Here is a 19820-nt window from a genome sequence, read left to right as displayed (position 1 = left end):
GTTGTTTTGTCTTCTGTCATTTGATTTACAATAACATCGTAAAATACTGTAATAATGGAGATATGAAGCTTCTTTTCCAGTTCAAGCTTTGACAGGATCTCATTATTGATAAAACTGCGGATGAATGAATCTGATTCACCCTTGAACACGTGTTAAAATAAAAAGCTGATTAATCTAATTAACCACACATCAGTTTTGTCTAAAATCCTTTGAATAGACCTTACAAAAAAAGTTACTTTAGAAAGAAATATTTTGATGTGTGGCAATGCATAAATGTGAGTCACTGAATCATTCATTCAACAGATTTGTTCAAACGACTTTATAAAAGTACAGTCATTTTAACTAATTGCATTGTCGTAAGTTGAAGTGAATAGTAGTTTTAAGTTGATTTAACTTAAAATTTTAAGGCAGCTGCTGAACTTATGTTTTTAAGTTGTAACTGGTGAAAACTTTTTACAGTGTAGAAAACATTCACAAATATATTTTGAAACATATTGCAGCAAATATATATATATTTTTTTTTAACTTTAATTTTCTGTAAAGCTGCTTTGCAATCATTTGTATTGTGAAAAGTGCTATACACATGAACTTGATTTTTTTTATTTTGTAAAGTATGTTGTTTGCTGATTTTTATTAAGATGTGTTTTATGTTTACACATTTTATGGACAACAAACAATGTTTTTCATCAAATGTAACATATGTGAATGTGTTGTCTTCTAATTAAATATATGAAGGGCAAAACATATATTTAAGTTCTTTTAACATATACCCTAAATTTATATTTTTAAAATATGATTTCAAAAATGTACAAAAACATGAGCAAAATAATATATGGGTACACTGTAAAAAGTTTTCACCAGTTGCAACTTAAAAACTTAAGTTTAGCAGCTGCATTAAAATTTTAAGTTAAATCAACTAAAAAGTACAAGTCATTTTATGAATTAATCTGATTCACCCTTGAACACGTGTAAAAAACTAAAAAAAAAGTCTGATTAATCTAATTAACCACACATCAGTTTTATCTAAAATCCATTAAATAGACCTTACAAAAAAGTTACTTTAGAGAGAAATATTTTGATGTATGGCAATGCATAAATGTGAGTCACTGAATCATTCGTTCAACAGATTTGTTCAAACGACTGATTCATTCAGAGATGACTCACTCAATTGCTGTGTTGATCAGAGATGCACGACTTTAATTGGAGATAAGAATATTGTGTCTAAAATGCAACAGAATATGAACTTCTTGATTATTGCACTGTTGTATAAAATCACTTTTTCACATTTGCAGTTGTGCAGATATTGTCGAAAAACAGCATTCTTGCTAAACTACATCATATAATATAAATATAATAAGAGAGCCATATTTGCCCTCATATCTTGAATTTTAGGCTCATATATCTGTATTTTCATAAGCTTGACCATGCAGTCATTGCTCTTATGTGTACAGTATTTAATCCAACAGCAGTGTCCAGCAGAGATTTTAATCTTGTTTACCGATACAAAAATCCAAACATTCATAAATCAAGATACATTTACTTGAGAAAGCGAAAGCGAAATTACATCAGATATTAAGTATTGTCAAAACTGAGTAAGTTTAAGTTCAAATCAAGAAAAAATGTCTGCAAATAGGGTCAGAAAAATAAGTGTAAAATACAGTTTTATTTTATATATATTCTGACCCCATTGGCAGATGATTGTTCTTTTTGTCAAGGATAAAAATCACTTAATTTTGATATGTCTTTCAGAAAACAAGACTTTTTCTACTGATGATAAACTGCTGAGATGAGGAACTCTTCATTGTAAAGTATCTGATGGTAATACCATTTTAATATATAGCAAAGATCATGAGTTGATGAAAAGATAGAAATGATTTAAATAAAAAATTTATATAATAATTATTATAATTATTGATTATAATCATAGAATAAAAATCTAAACACTTTAACATAATCGTATGGGTGGTTTTTACTCATTTTAGTTGTTCAAATACACCATTTACCCTTTAAAATCATAATAATAAATTGTGATTTTAAATAAGTAAAGATTATTTTCTTGTTTTCAGTAAAAACAAGTCAAAATTAAGTGTTTTTTTTTTTTTGCTTAGAACAAGCTAAATAATCTGCCAATGGGGTAAGAAAAATAATGTTATTTCAAACAAAGAATAAGATTATTTTCCTTACCCCATTGGCAGATTTCAAGCAAAAACACACTTAATTTTGACTACTTTACTACAATGTGAGTAGTAAACTAAAATGAATTTATTCTGTAATTATAATCAATTATTATAATAATGCAATCTATCTATAGCAATTATCTATCATTTTAATTAAAAAAAAATAACTTTTTTTCTCAAGTGGGCATAAAAAGAACATCTGTTTTTCCAGAGACAATGTGAAAGACAGAATCCCAGAGAGATTGCAGGCTTTATTAATGTAAGATAAAGAACCGTTTATGGAAACATAATCAGATTATAGTTGGACAGTACCAGTACAAATCTGTGCCGACTTCAAATTATACTTTTGCGAGATGATAAAGTGCATCTTCAATTCTGACCGGCAGATGTCGCTGTTTTCCTGTAAATGAATGCATGCAGAGTCTCGCACTAAATCAACAAAGGTTATGGGGTTTCATTTTTAATGCATTAACATATTCGTTGATTTAAAAACGTGGTTATAAAACAACTATAAAATGCTCTGCCAAAAAACTAAAAAAAGGACGTCCAAAAACTACATGCAAACATCCCGATTGTTACTTATTATCATTAGTTTATGTTTCAATACGGAAATGCAGAAAGTCAAATGTTGCAAATACTGCATAGTAGAAAATATTATGTTTTGTGTCCAAGCGCTTTCAATAAAATATACACTTACAGGATTGCAGGATTTAGAATCGGGTTTATTGTTTGTTTTTCAAATTCATCTGATTATATTACAGTTAATACAGTGAAATATTTGATTATATAAAGTCATATTACATGTTGCATCCTAAGGCAAAAACTTACTCTTCAAAAATGCATAAAATACATTGTGTCTACAAAAACTTCATGATCTGAATATAATGCAATTATAATCAACCCTTTGATTTGATTGCAGACGGAACCTAAAATATAAAGGGAAATAATAATAATAATAATAATAATAATAATAATAATAATAATAAATCAATGCAATATAATAATAATTAGGTGCATTTAACTTGAAATGAAAATAATTTTTGCTTTTTCGCTCCCTGACAGACTGCAGTGGTTTTAATGCGCATGGACAGTGAATGATGAAGAGCAGCAGTTTTACTGTCATGAGTCTGATTGAGATTTATATTACAGTCCAGATGACTTACAGCGACTTTACAATGATAAGATTCAGATGAAATTACAAATGAAGTAAAATTGCACAACGGAAAAGATGACAACCCGTTTCTGAGCGTCTGTGACAAACATGAGGTTTACATGAGGTTTGGCCAATTTACTAAAATAGCATGAATAAATTCGTTTCCTAATTGTAAAGACAGTATATAATAGACACAAAACACACATTGTTCGTAATTAACTCGTTTGTTTGTAAGCGTAGCATGCCTACAAAAATAAAAAATTGCAAAAGTGTAAAGTCATCGTCATATTTCAGAGAGCGCATTTCTCCTTTCTCGTCGTTTTGATGAAGGTCTAAATAATGTTGAACCCTTTTAAATTCAGGAGGGCCATATTTCACCCGTGATCCATAAACGCTGCACTTAAACAGATGATCTCTGTCTCTGATTCAATACACGGAAAAAACACACCACCACACATTAAAGATGTCATATATATTACATGTAGCCTAAATATAGTTAGCTCATTTACAGTCAGGTCCACTAAATAATAACATATTAGCTTAGATAAATGATGTTATCACACCAGGAGAAATGTCTTGTTAACAATGGGTTAGATATGATCAGCATCAGAGTTTAATAGAATTCTGTTGAGGAACAAATAAGTCTAAATTTAAAATGTAAATGTCACTTAAGCCTGTTTTAGATGATTATGCTATTTTTAACAACAAGGCCGATTAAGTTTGTAAACGTCTAGGTGTTTGCGTTAAAACTGTGAGCGATATTTTCAGTAATAAAAACTCATTCTAATATTTGAGTATGAATATTTATGTTCGCTATTAAATAAGCGTGTTATGAAGTTTTAATAAAATCGAATCACCCATTTTAACTATATATAAATACCATAATGGTGTTAGGTTTTCCTCACTTAATTAGTGTTAAATATTCGTTCTGAACGAAATGGAATATAATCGACTTGTAAATAAACTAAAAATAGCGTTATTAGTTGCATGGAAGTTAATGTACTTACTCTGCCAGCGTCATAAAGTAAACGCGTCTATTGTGTCAAATGTCGAAACAATGATTGCTACAGTGCGACGCGTCATTAATGCCGCTACAATACGAGCTTGATGGAGTGCGGCTTGGTATGCAAATACGCCGCTCGCGTCGTCCAATCAGAGCGTAGCGTCACTTAGCGTCTTCCAATGGGAGATACGCGTTCGCAGGTGGCGGTGCGGTTATCTGCTAGTCATCGCCGCTGGAGTCCATTGACCGGAGAACGGCGCATCAGATGCGGGTGATCGCAGCACTCAGAGCGGGCGTGAGATCGGGATTCTCATCGGGATTCTCCTTCGGGACGCTTTTGAAACTCTTTCGCATGGGTTGAAACTTTCCGGTTGAATCTTTCAGTTTTAGCGGATGAGTTGTCAAGTTGTGGTCGCTCAACTTTCTTGCTTCGAACTTTCTTTCCTCGCGGTTTATCCTGTGGTTCAGGCGCACCAATGTTAGCTGTCGGGCAGATGGATAGTAACCGGCAGAGTGCTTTCGTCCTGGGCAGCACTCCACTGGCTGCGCTGCATAACATGACCGAGATGAAGACGTCTTTATTCCCGTACGCTCTGCAGAACCCCGCGGGCTTCAAGGCTCCGTCCCTCGGCTGCCTGAACTCTCAGATCCCGCTGGGAACGCCACATGGAATTAGCGATATCTTGGGGAGACCCATCACCACCGCCGGACAGCTGCTCTCGGGGTTTCCCAGGATCAACGGCTTGGCCACTTCAGCGGGGATGTACTTCAACCCGGCGGCCGTGTCTCGGTACCCCAAACCGCTAACGGAGTTGCCCGGGAGGGCGCCCATATTCTGGCCGGGGATGATGCAGGGCTCGCCCTGGAGAGATCCGCGGGTTCCCTGTCCGGGTGAGTTTTGCAAACTGGCTTACACTTTTAAAAATAAAGGTTATTTGCATGCAAAGTCGAAAAAGATTTAGATTTGTAAAATGTTCTTCAAAGTGGTTCTTCCAGGAACTGTTCACTCAAAGGTGAAAATGAAAACGGTTCTATGGCATTACTGCAAATAGACCCTTTTGGAAATTTTTTAAAAGCATATGTTGGTTTGCAGGCTCAAATTGTTGGAATATCAGTGTTTGACAACTATTCACTCGCAAATAGCGTCAAACAGTGTCTCGGTTTTCGGGTTTATTTGAACTAACCCGTGTCTTATTTTTTTTCTTCAGCTCAGGCAAATATGATGCTGGACAAGGATGGAAAGAAGAAACACTCCAGACCAACTTTTTCGGGACAGCAGATTTTCGCTCTGGAGAAAACCTTCGAACAGACCAAATATCTTGCTGGTCCAGAGAGAGCTCGACTCGCATATTCTCTGGGAATGACCGAAAGTCAAGTCAAGGTAAATACAAGCGGTTTTTATTCATTTTTAACATTAATTTTGAGGTTAGACTTTTGGTTTCTCAATGCAAACAGCGTGAGAGCACGGCACGCTAAGGTTATTTTATTTGCGAAAGTCGCTGTCAGTTGTATGATATGAGGTTGTAAACAAGCAAACCTCGATGCATTCATTTATAATGTTGAAATGAAAATTATTGGGGTTATGCATTTTTTAAATAGTTTTGGTTTCAATATTGCACAGCACTGCAAACAGCTAGACCGTATATTTACACACTATCTGGTCAATCTGAAATGATTTTAATCAATTAGGTTGCTCGCACGCTATGCTTTGGGTCAAATGTGGAATATCCCAACTTTGGGTTTAAAGTTGAATTGAAAAATTTAACCCAACAGTTGGGTTACTCCATATTTGACCCAAAGTTGGATTGAAACAAACCAGCATTTTTTTTTTTTTTTTAAGAGTGCATGCATTTTCGCTTGGTTTAATTTAGTTGAACTTACATGTAACTATTGCATTAAAAAATGAATAGGCTAATAATTGGTCACGGATATGGACAGTGCACTAAAGCGTCTTTTTTTCTTTCTCAGGTTTGGTTTCAAAACAGAAGAACCAAATGGCGGAAGCGGCACGCGGCTGAAATGGCCACGGCTAAAAAGAAACACGACTCGGAGACGGAGAAGATGAAGGAGAGCTCGGACAACGAGGAAGATGATGAATATAACAAACCTCTGGACCCGAACTCCGACGACGAGAAAATCACGAGACTGTTAAAAAAGCACAAGACGAGTAACCTGTCCCTCATCAGCCCCTGCAGCAACAGCTCGGACACTTTGTGATGATACTGAGCGAAAAGACTCTTCATCATCATCATGAAGATGATGATCTGCTTCAGATTCTAATGGAGAACCGAGGCAGAATTAAGCAGGGTATAAACACACTGTTCACGCTGCTTTTGCTTTGCTCTGAATGCGGTTGTACAGTTAGAAGTGGACGTGAGATGTATATATATTTTTTACTGAGTAAATTATCATATTGAAGCATCACGAAGACGTGCCAACTTCATCCACCCTCCTCCTCCTCATCTTCATTAAGATCATTTTTGTCTTCGATCGCCGAAGAATAACTACGCATTTTCCGCCTAAAAGTTTCACTTTTTTTTATTTTGGAAACAGATACACAAAGTGTATAAAGAAGTGCCAGTGCTGTAAATGATGTGAATAGAATTTGTTTTAATAATGTCCTTTTTGGCCGCTGGAGTTTATGTTTTACCTCACAACACGGAGAAAATACACAAAGATGGACATAAATATTGACGAAGAGAATATTATTGCTTCCGTGAGGACGGAAGAAAAAACTTTGTATTATCAATAAATTATTTAACAAGCCAATGTTTTAAAAACCTCCTGGTCTTTTTTTAATTTCGTACATTTACTGTTGTTTTGTAGCGCATGTATTTTGAGAAAAGCAATTGCATATTATTATAGATCCGTGCATTCATTTCCTAATACAATTCTTACACGATTGTCTAATGCAAGATTAATTTAAAGACGTGCACGCTTTATAAATGTGAAAACAAATTTCGACGCTTTAGGAGGAATATTTAGTGTATAGTCTGTTTTTACAACCATTGAAGTTTTATTTTTAGAAACCCGAACTGCTTCTCTCGGACTGATGAGGATAATAAATAATAGCTCTTCAAACAGACATTTATAGATTAGCTCATATTTGTGACCCTGGACAACAAATCTAAAATATTTGTAGCAATAGCAAAAAATACACTGTATGGGTCAAAAATTATTTTATGCAAAAAAAATTAGGGTATTAAGTAAAGACCATGTTCCATGAAGATATTCTGTGAATTTCCTACCGTAAATATATCAAAACTTAATTTTTGATTCGTAATATGCATTGCGAAGAATTTCATTTGGACAACTTTAAAGGCGATTTTCTCAATATTTAGATTTTTTTTTCCACCCTCAGATTCTAGATTTTCAAATTGTTGCATCTCAGTCAAATATTGTCCTATCCTAACAAACCAAACATCAATGGAAAGCGTATTTATTGAGCTTTCGATTATGTATAAATGTCAGTTGAAAAAAACAGACCTTTATGACTTATGTGGTCCAGGGTCACATATTATTAAATATCCGTGCATTAATATCCAAATACAATTCTGATACGATTGCTACTAATAATTCAAGATTAATTTAAAGACGAACACGCGTTTATAAACGTGAAAACCAATTTCCTACAAAAGTAATGACACATATTCAGTCTATAGGCTATATTTTAGGAGCCCGAGTTGCTGATATGGATAATAAATAATAGCTCTTTTAACAGACATTTATTAGATTAGCTCACATTTGAATTTATTAGTTCAAACATTTTTTTTTTTTACATTTTAAACTTTTAAACTTAAACTTTCGTGATGAAGAATACAAATACAATACAAATTTCTCTGGTATGCTATTTATTTTTAAATAGTTGTAAGTCATGCCAGTAGTTTATATGATTTCGATAATAAGCGTTACAAAAATCGCTTGTCGGGTTGCTATGGTAACAGCGGGTAAAACTTTCGCGATTAATTAACTTTTGCGCGTGCAGAAATGTAGTCAAAACGTCTATATAAATATACTTACATGCAAAAGAAAGACATACTCCCGATTTTTTTTTTCTGTTTTAGTGAGTTTCAACCACCAACTATGTGCATTTCCTTTATAAACAAGACATTTTATAGTAACAAATGTGACCCTGGACTACAAAAGTCGTAAGTGAGAATGTTTCGATATTGAGATGTATGCATCATCTCAAAGTTAAATAAATAAGTTTGTTAGGATTGGACAATATTTGGCTAAGATACAACTATTTGAAAATCTTAAATCTGAGGGTGCAAAAAAATCTAAATATTGAGAAAATCGCCTTTAAAGTTGTTTAAATGAAGTTCTTAGCAATGCATATTACTAATAAAAAATTAAGTTTTGATATATTATATAATGGAACATAATCTTAATATCCTAATGATTTTGGGCATAAAAGAAAAATCAATAATTTTTGACCCATTCAATGACCATAAAATCTGAAGGTGCAAAAAATCTAAATATTAAGAAAATCGCCTTTAAAGTTGTTTAAATGAAGTTCTTTGCAATGCATATTACTAATAAAAAAATAAGTTTTGATATATTATATAATGAAACAATCTTAATATCCTAATGATTTTGGGCATAAAAGAAAAAATAATAATTCTGACCCATAAAAATGACCATAAAATCTGAAGGTGCAAAAAATATTGAGAAAATCGCCTTTAAAGTTGTTTAAATGAAGTTCTTTGCAATGCATATTACGAATAATAATAAAAAAAAGCTTTGATACATTTACAGTAGGAAATTCAAAAAATGTCTTAATGGAGCATTACTTAACATCCTAATGTATTTTGGCATAAATTATATTTTTGGCTATTGCTAGAAATATTTGTTGTGGTTCAGGGTCACAAATATGAACTAATCAGTCCGAGAGAAGCAACTTATGATTTTCCAGAGTCACAAATGATAATAATAATGTTTTTTGTTGTTGTTGTTGTTTTTTTGTTCCAGGGACCACCAATGATGGCAAATGCATGTAAATCTCCTGGTGTTTCTGATGTGCTTGACTAATGACAAAGAGGCACTGATTCATGGGTTCATTCATTGAGTTCTAATGGTTTTATTGCTTTTGGAGGTCTTGCCATCCATGAGGTCTAATCGCTATCTGCTTAAAGAAAAAGAGTGAATCCTATCACCTGACCTGCTGGGAAAAAAAGACAGTTAACAAGCAGTTTTTCTAACCAAATCACTGTCGAAGCGACACAAAATCATTCCCGCTGATAGTGAAGGATCGATCTAACGGATGCTTGACTCTGTAGTGAATTCGATCAGTGTTAGCCAAACGCCACTGATGCTGAGAACAACAAGAAATCAAAGCCACATCAGGACACTTTACTTTACAGCGTTCGCATTCGTGCTGGACCTTCATGCACAAAACACACTGCTGCTGTAAAGTAAAGTGTAAAGAAATTTCTCCTGGTCCTTGAGTGTTTTTACACAATGCCATCCAAACTCAAACTCTACATTTTGAGTTAGTTAGAGAATAGTTGGCACCATGACACAATAACAAGAAATCATACAAAAAAAAAAAAAACAACAACAAAGAAAATAAAGGATTCAGCTATTTAAGATACCCAGGCCTAGTTAAAATATCACATTCAACCATAACATTATTACACAGAAATAAGTTAGAATAAGAACAGTACTGTAAGAACCGAGCAAGACTGCTATTCAAACTATCTTATATACTTGCATGGTTTATGGCACTGCTTAAAAGATAAAAAATTCAATTGGCTATATATATATATATATATATATATATATATATATATATAAATCATAAAGGCTGAAATGGCATTTTCGGCTTATGATGATGATCTGGATTTAGTCGTTTCTTTACACCTATTCGAACTTTACACCCAAAAGCAGTCGTTCTTATCAATATCAATACGTCAGCATATCAGTTTTGGTACGAATCATAAATTACAGTATCTCTTTAAAAAGTACAGTATATAAAACGAGACTCGTGTATGCGGTCGTATGTGGCACGGCACAAAAAAACACACAAAAACCCAAGATAAACAAGATTCGAGAATGGAAATCATACAAATGCTTAAACAGAATATATAGCTATCTATTCTAACAGAGAGAGACTAGAAGTCTAGAAATCAGCACACCTCTATGTCATCATGTACAAATAAACCTAAGCGTAGAGAAATACCAGATATGACAAGAGTTTTTGCATTGCACTTTTTTTTAGAAACATCTTACATACTGTATGGAAGTAGCTACGTCTTAAAATCGCTTTAAAATCTGTGTTTCTGATCTATTAGAGTTTGGGAAACGAGGCTGAGATGTGTGTGTGTGTGTGTGTGTGTCCATGATCTCGACTCTTGAAGCATTCATGAACTCAGTGTGTGGTTTCTATGGATGTGATTGCATGCACTGGACAAATGCGACTGGTCAGTCCTGCTGAAAAGTCTTTACAGGGTCCTCTGTTTGTGTGTGTGTGTGTGTGTGTGTGTGTGTGTGTGTGTGTGTGTGTGTGTGTGTGTGTGTGTGTGTGTGTGTGTGTGTGTGTGTGTGATTGTGTGTGTGTGTGTGTGTGTGTGAGAGTGTGTGTCCATCCACCCGTGTCCGAGCTTCTCACAGGGACGCTTTTCATGAAATCTTCTCCACCCTTTGGCACCGTTTTCCTGTTGCACAAACACACACACACACACACACACACACACACACACACACACACACACACACACACACACACACACACACACACACACACACACACACACACACACACACACACACACACACACAAGTCATGAGAATCAGACGTGGATGTCAAAGGCATGTGGATAGTATAAATGAAATAAGAGTGAAAAAGAAAATATTTACCACATCACTGCACGACACAACACTTGTGCTTATTTGCATTAGGTTTACCTGGCCCTGGGGTTAACCGAAAGTACAAGTAGACCGGCTGCAGGAAATACAACAAACAGCACACTTTAGATTGACAGTGCATCATGAGCAAACTCAAAGCTCGCTCTTTAGTTTGTGCAAACACAAAAACACACACTTCTGAACTGTTCTTCCATGGGTGTATAATTCACTGACATTTCTAGAACATCTGAAGGTTTTTTTTTTTTGGCGAGTGTGTGTTTGTCTGGTTCAGTCGCGCTCATGCACACACACTTATTGGTCTATGAGGATCTAATTTTGAAAAAGATTTAGGATCTAGATCTAAGAAAAATAAATAAATAAAAAATTAAATGAAATCAAATAATCTGTTCCTAAAATATACATTTTTATTCTTTATAATTCCGTTGTAAGCACTTGATGTAAAAACTAAAAAAAAACTAAAAAAAAAAAAAATTATATATATATATATATATATATATATATATATATATATATATATATATATATATATACATACATATATATATATATATATTTTTTTTTAAATGGTATTTTTAAGATATTCTTTATAATTCAGTTTTAACCACTTGATGTAAAAACTCAAAACAACAACAACAACAACAAACAACATGCAAAATAAATAAATATATTTTAATAATGTTATTTTTAGGATACTAAAGAAAATTTAGAATGTTATATGTGACCCTGGACTCCAATAAATAAAAAACACAACAAAATCAAATAATCTGTTCATGAAATATACATTTTTATTCTTTATAATTCAGTTTTAAGCACTTGATGTAAAAACTTCCCCCCAAAAAACATGCAAAATAAATAAATGTATTTTAAAATGGTATTTTTAGGATATCAAGGACTATTTAGAATATTATATGTGACCCTGGACCCCAATAAATAAAAAACACAACAAATTAAATCAAATAATCTGTTCCTAAAATATACATTTGTATTCGTTATAATTCAGTTTTAACCACTTAAAGTAAAAACACCAATAAATAAATAAATAAATAAATAAATAAATAAATAAAGATATTACAAATAAATAATAAATAGAGATACAACTATTTGAAAATCTAGAATCTGAGGGTGCAAAAATTCAAAATATTGAGAAAATTGCCTTTAAAGTTGTCTAAATGAAGTTCTAGTAAATTCTGGAATTAAAAACAAAGAAATGGCAAAAAAAATGGAATAAAAGTGAAATTTTTACATCATTGCAACTGAGCAAAACTTTCCATTTTGGGTTTTTACATGTTTTTTTTTTATTTATTTATTTATTTTACAAGTGTTAACATGTCATATAAAATGGATTAGACAAAAAAAGTTTTATCAAACTGACTGAAATTTCAATCGTTTTGCAGCATAATTTTGACCCACACGATGCATACAAATATACCCGCGCTACTTAAGACTGGTTTTGTGCTCCAGGGTCACATATAATTTAAAAACAGTACTGTATCAATCAAAAACTGCTATTGAAACTCTCTAATTGAATGTTTTGTAGATCATTTTTCATATTTTTGGCTTTCTGTGAAACAATTCAGCTCAATTTAGTTTGGAAATCTGATAGAATGTTCAGCAGAGGGGTCATTTGCATACTGAATTCTGATTGGTGTTCTTTGTTGATTGTATTTGCATACTGATCTGTGATTGGTCGGGAGTGCGTTATATATTCTGCACCATCACAGGAGCATTGTTCATTCTTTTGTACAGACCAGACTAAAACCTCAACTCATTCATTCATTCAGAAAATGAGATCTAACAGCACTGGAACACTTTTAACTCTCACCAGTTTAAGTTTAATGTTTAATGTGACTGATTCAGATCTAAACAAGTTATCTGACCTTTTTCGAATCATTTACGAATTATTTTTAGGTTAAATCATATTCACCCAAGTATGTCTAAACTGACACACACATAAACAAACTAGTTGAAGAAGTTGTACCTTGTGGTCCCCCATACACACGTTGGGTCCGATGGTGTCATACGTTATTGATTTCTCCTCATTCTCTGGCTGCAGAACACAAAAGCGCACAAAATGTGATTACGGACACAAAGCAGATGCATGCATGTAGCTCAGATACTAAGAAGAGCTTTTATAGGGTTACATTTAAGTGCCAATAAATCAAAATTCAGGAGCTTTTTCATATCTGAAATGCAGCGAAAGCATTTATCATATTTATCTAAATTGAAAATAATGCTCTGAATCGAGCGAGACAGAAATGATGCAGTGCTCTTTAGAAACCACACACACACACACACACACACACACACACAGAAACAGAGCTGAACTAAACGCTCACAAACTCACAAATAAGGAAGACCAACTCAAGCAAACCAGATTTATAGATAATACAGACGGGAGAAAAGCTTGGCTGTTGCTTCATAAATACTGTTTTCCCAATAAGACCAAAAAACACAAAATGTCTAAATATGCCGATGTTCTCAGCTTCTGTACATTTTGTGGTTGTGACTCATGAGGATGAAACATTAATGCATTTATGCTTTTACTGTGAATTAATTCAGAAGTTTTAGTAGACTCACTTCTTAAATTTTCTTCTTAAATTAATTAATTAAAAAAAGCACAGATTCTTAAAAAAAATATTAGAAATTATTTGATGATTATATTGATATAGTCTGCTTTCCTCTACTTGTCAATGTTTTCCATTTTATTTATTTAAGTTTTATTTTTTTTGTTTATTTTTTCATCACTACTTTTATTTTAAAATGTTTAAATTATTAATTTTTTTTATTTGTCCTAAACTTTTATTGATTGATTGACTGTTGGTTTTATTACTACTTTAACTTTTTTTTAATTATTTATAATTACAAAAGCATTTATGTATTTATTTTTTTAAATTTAGTTTTAGCCTTGTTTGATCTATCACTGCTTTTACTTTTTTTTAATATATTTATTTAAAATTATATTTATTTGTTTATTCACTTTTTTTGGGGTTTAAATAATGAATTTGTTACAACTTTTACTTTTTAAAATTATATTTATCTAAAACTGTATATGTTTTATCTTTTTTATGTCTCTTGTTTTAACCAGGTTTGTTACTTGTAAACTTTTATGCAGATGCTCTTCAATGTTCTTCTGAAGATGTTTTTGATTTGAAGTGGATTTTCATGAACTTATTAACAGGCATCTGAGCTTGTTTTAATCATAAACTCACTTCATTTTGATCAGTTTCTCATAAAACAAGACTTTTTATCTTCTGTCATTTTATATCTCTAGTAAATGCATTGTAAATTTTGTATCTTTAGACGTTTGCACTGGAAAACAAAACAAATCTTGATGAAGATCAGCACTTTTCCTGTATTCTAGTGGTTCAGAACAGATGTTAAAGCCTATTTTGTTTGTAAAATGCATTATAAAGTCATGCACATCGGTTGGAAGTTGCATTTTCAAACTTTGCAAAAGCATTGCAAATACATTAACCATTGTGTTCTGTAGTTCTAGTACAAATATCTAAACATCCTTAAATCAAGATGCATTTACTGGAGACGCAATAATTAAGATGCAAAGTCTTGTTTCCTTAGAAACTGATCGAAATGATTGAGTTTATGATAAAAACAAGAACAAATGTCTGTCAATGAGAAATGAAAACTTGTTTCACTTTGAACAAAGTAGATTTTTCTGAACTTATTGACAGGTATTCGTTACCGTTTTGATCATAAACTCACATCATTTTGATCAGTTTCTCAAAAAACAAAACTCTTTTATCTTCTGTCATTTTACATCTCCAGTAAATGCATTTTAATTTAGAAATCTTTAGACATCTGCACTGAATAAACATTCTATATTCTAGTGGTTCAGAGCAGATGTTAAAGTCTTTTTGTTTGTAAAATGAATTATGAAGCCATGCATATCGACTTTTATTTTTTTTTGCATTATTGACACTATTTTCCTATTTAATGCTGTAAAGCTGCTTTGACAAAATCTGTATTGTTAAAAGCGCTATATAAATAAAGGGTTAGGGTTTTATTATAAGCTGAAATTGCATTCATTTTACTTAATTTAATTTCTTTCTACCTTTCTCATATTAAGCCTATTTTGTTTGTAAAATGCATTATGAAGTCATGCATATCGATTGGAAGTTGTATTTTCAAACTTTGAAGCATTGCAAATACATGAACCATTGTGTTCTGGATTTCCAGTACAAATATCTACACATCCTTAAATCAAGATGCATTTACTGGAGATGCAAAAATGAAGATACAAAGTCTTGTTTCCTGAGAAAATGCCTGTTCATTTATAAATCTTTAGACGTTTGATATTCCTATGTTCTAGTGGTTCAGAACAGATGTTCAATTCTATTTTGTGTGTAAAATGAATTCAAAAGTCATGCATATCGATTGGAACTTGCATTTTCTCAATTATTTCTTTTTTTTGCATTATTGACACTATTTTCCTATTTAATGCTGCGAAGCTGCTTTGACACAGTCTGTATTGTTAAAAGCGCTGTATAAATAAAGGTTTAGGGTTTTATTAGAATCAGCTGAAATTGCAATAATTTGACCTTTTATTTAATATCTTTCTACCTTTCTCATTTCAAGCCTTGTTTGTTACGTGCAGTGTTTTATGTAGATTTGTTTGTGTCCTTTCTGATAAGGAGCTGAAGGTGTCTGCATGTGAATGAGCGCACAGACGCGCGCGGGTCAGTCGTGGCGTCCTGCGCCTCCCAAAGCGGCCGTACATTCATCAAACGCCGGCTTGATAATTTACAAAGGCAGCATAAAATTGTGGATTTTCGGCCTGCGTAATCTTTAGACAGATAAACAAATTACGGCAGGGGCCGGGGCCGTTCCTCTGCCCGCGCTTGACTGGCTCTTCATTACGGCGCACACGCCGCCGCGGACCTTTGGCGTGTTAGGGCTCGGCAAGCAGAAAATAACATGACGCGGAGCTAACAGAGCGCGGCATGATAGATGAGGCTGTTTACGGGCCCGCGTCTAAACAATCTGCACCGCCGCACCGCTGGACGGCCCGCCGACGCTCGCCGCAAACCACGTTTGTCTCAGCTACTCGACGACTATTAAGAAAACAAACACTGCTCTGCAGTAAGTGAGTGGATCTGAGGGTCAGCAGCTCTTCATTAACCATTGACCTGAGGAACATCACTAACACTACTACTAGTGCTCAAACACTAACTAGGAATCGTAAGTAAAGCAGTGTTTGTCTGATCTAAACGGCTCGATTTAAGAGCATGCAAAGAAAACAGGAATAAACTGAAGTGAAATTTATTTGCAATGCTTTAAAGTTTGAAAATACAATTTGCAGATAGAAGATTCTTAAATTAACATGCATTTACTGGAGATATTAAATGACAGATGATAAAAAAGCCTAGTTTTCTGAGAAACTGACCAATTAAGCACAAATATCTGTTAATGAGTTCATAAAAATCTACTTTGTTCAAAGTGAAACAAGTTTTCATTTCTCATTGACAGACATTTGTTCTTGTTTTAATCATAAACTCAATCATTTTGATCAGTTTCTCAGAAAACAAGACTTTGGATGTAATTTTTTGCGTCTCCAGTAAATGCATCTTGATTTAAGGATGTTTAGATATTTGTACTAGAACTACAGAACACAAAGGTTAATGTATTTGCAATGCTTCAAAGTTTGAAAATACAACTTGCAATCAATATACATGACTTTATAATGCATTTTACAAAAAAAAAAAAAAAAAGGCTTTAACATCTGTTTTGAACCACTAGATTTTTTGTCTTTTCCAGTGCAAACGTCTAAAGATTGATAAATTAACATGCATTCTAAGAAAACAAGACTGTATCTTAATTTTTGCATTTCCAGTAAATGCATCTCGGTTTTAAGGATGTTTTGTACTGGAAAATAAGACAGAAATACAGAATGGTTAATGTACTTGCAATGCTTCAAAGTTCCAATACAAGAAAATACAACTTTCAATCAATATGCATGACTTCAAAATGCATTTTAGAAACAAAATAGGCTTCAACGTCTGTTCTGAACCACTGGATTTTTGTTGTTTTCTAGTGCAAACGTCTAAAGATTCATGCATTTGCTGGAGATATTAAATGACAGAAGATAAGAAGTCTTGTTTGAGATGAGAAACTGATCAAGAATTGTATCTTAATTATTGCGTCTCCAGTAAATGCATCTTGATTTAAGGATGTTTAGATATTTGTACTGGAAATCCAGAACACAATGGTTCATGTATTTGCAATGCTTCAAAGTTTGAAAACGCAACTTCCAACCGATATGCATGACTTTATAATGCATTTGACAAACAAAATAGGCTTTAACATCTGTTCTGAACCAATAGAATACAGGAATAGTGCTGCTCTTCATCAAGACTTTTGTCGTTTTCCAGTGCAAATCATCTAAAGATTCATAAATTAACATGCATTTACTAAAGATATAAAATTACAGAAAATAAAAAGTCTTGTTTTCTGAGAAACTGATCAAAATGAAGATTATGATTAAAAAGTTTATTTTATAATGTTTCCTAATGCTCACTTATAATGACAGGAAGCTTTTGATATTTTAAAATGTTATCATTTAGAAATAATAAATACATTTTTGTAAAATTTTTATTTAAAATTTTTTGGTTTTATTTTTCATTTATTACTACTTTCTGAAACTGTACTGATTTTACTTTTTATTTAGTTTATTTTTTAATTTATTTTGTAACTTATTTCTTGTTGTAAGCCTAAAGATGTTTTTTTTTTATAGTTTCATGTGTTTCTTTAGTAGTGCAAATATAATAAATATAACATAAATTATATCTCCAGATAAACATCTAAACAAGTAGAACGTTCAGATTAAAATTGTCATGCATTGCATTTTTTATATTTTATATTAATTTTATGTTTCTCAATGCTCACTTATAATGATAGCAAGATATTAACATCAGAAACGGTCATACTTTAATTAAAGACCATTTTCTAGCCTAACTTTTACACTCCGTTTGAGGTGCGTGTCTCCTTTAAGACATGTAAACGACCCACTTCTGTGATTGGTTAATCTATTTGCATATGAAATGAGCATGATTTATGTGAAATGGTGAGGTTTTGATTTTAGTTTAATGTTATGAAATCCATAAATTATAAAACCAACTCAGTTTGAGCTATAAAGCAGCTCTACAGAAGACAATAGAGTCATTATTCAGATCAGTTCAGTTCAATAACTGTTGCAAAATGCATCAATTGCGAAACCAAATCAGCTCAATTCAGGTCAAGGTTTGTTTTGTTCAGATTAACACCACTTACAATCTGACAGAGAGAGAGAAATGAAGCTGTTAAACTAATGATCTCACCTTTATGAGCAGGTCTTTGGCCGAGGCGGACATGAGGATTCGGTCACACCAGGCGGGACATCGAGTGTTCATGTACTGCTTTCCCTGACTGGAGTCTTCACTGTATGGATAACTGCGGAAACACACACAACAACTGATCTGTGCTCTATAATCATTCATTAGTGCATAAAGACTCTTATTTAACAGCTTGCATTTTCAGTTTGCAGTGTAAAATGAGCAGACCAGCCATTTGAAACACAGGAGCGATCAGCAGCGGATCTGATTTCTATTTCTGAGAGCTCACGTCTGACAGCTCTGGGGGAGCAGATGGTACACGATACAGACACAATGGACATCAGATTGAGGCGTCCAGATAACAGCCTTATGATGTTAATGATGGACTTCCTACACGAGACAGCATGAGATCATAATCACAGCGTGAATGGAGCGTGTGCATTATGGAGTCTATTGTGTCCAATTATAATACAAACTACAACCAGCAGGAGAAGTCACTGTTTCATATTGCACATCAAAATCTAAACTACAAATCAGACTACTTTTTATTGAGATTTTGTCATTCTGATGAAGATTTGTGACATTATTTTGATAACACTTAAACACATTTTCCCTAAATTTTTACTGCAATGCAATGAAATGCAATGAAAAAAACCTAACTTTTTAAAACTAATTTTATTACTTGATGAAAATCATCTTGTCCAGACACCTTTATTATTATTTGTATTTAATCTGCGTAAAATAACTGAACTACTATGATGTATACTTGTATTTTAAAATACAATTTAAATAATGCTATTTAAATATATAATCATTTAATTTAAATAAAATGTTATTATTAAATTTACATTTTAAATGTAATATAATGTACATAATAAATTGCAGCATAAAGTAAATTACTTACACCCAATTGTGTTTGAAGGTGTACTTTACATAATATATTTAAATAATTAATTATTTTCTTCACATTATGGGATGTTTTCACAAAACTACTGACGTATGCTTTCTATAGTGTGACTGTGAGAGTTATTCAGGTGTGTTTTAAGATGTACTTTATATTATATAATTTAAGTTATATACTTTACTTATATACAATTTTTTTCATGTTTTGAGGTGGTTTTGCAAGACGGAATTGCGACATAAAGTCGGCATTGTGAGATATAAAGTTGGAATTGCATGATTTACAGTTGAAATTGGAATTGTGTGATATGAAGTCGGAATTGCGCAATATAAAGTCAGAATTGTGAGATATAAAGTCGGAATTACGATATGTAAAGTCGGAATTGCGAGATATA

General features: G+C 32.8%; 2 protein-coding genes across 2 annotated transcripts in view; one reads left to right on the top strand and one right to left on the bottom strand.

Moving 5' to 3' along the window:
- Positions 1–2863: 2863 nt before the first annotated feature.
- Positions 2864–8527, top strand: LOC141325132 (homeobox protein Nkx-6.2-like). Its single transcript, XM_073833622.1, has 3 exons — positions 2864–5224; positions 5542–5714; positions 6302–8527. The coding sequence occupies exons 1-3, from the start codon at positions 4810–4812 to the stop codon at positions 6548–6550; spliced, it is 837 nt and encodes a 278-aa protein (XP_073689723.1). The 5' UTR covers positions 2864–4809; the 3' UTR covers positions 6551–8527.
- Positions 8528–9381: 854 nt separating this feature from the next.
- LOC141325800 (inositol polyphosphate-5-phosphatase A-like) overlaps positions 9382–19820 on the bottom strand; it is a gene marked incomplete at its 5' end in the record, with an annotated part of 124550 nt that continues 114111 nt past the window's right edge. Inside the window, 4 exons of the mRNA XM_073834531.1 lie at positions 9382–10989; positions 11192–11276; positions 13179–13247; positions 18532–18643. Coding sequence (XP_073690632.1) covers positions 11196–11276; positions 13179–13247; positions 18532–18643 — 262 coding nt within the window. The remainder of the gene's footprint in view (positions 10990–11191; positions 11277–13178; positions 13248–18531; positions 18644–19820) is intronic.

Source organism: Garra rufa, chromosome 2 (genome assembly GCF_049309525.1).
Source record: "Garra rufa chromosome 2, GarRuf1.0, whole genome shotgun sequence".
In the NCBI taxonomy this organism is placed as follows: domain Eukaryota; kingdom Metazoa; phylum Chordata; class Actinopteri; order Cypriniformes; family Cyprinidae; genus Garra; species Garra rufa.
This window is presented reverse-complemented; position numbering and strand designations above follow the sequence as displayed.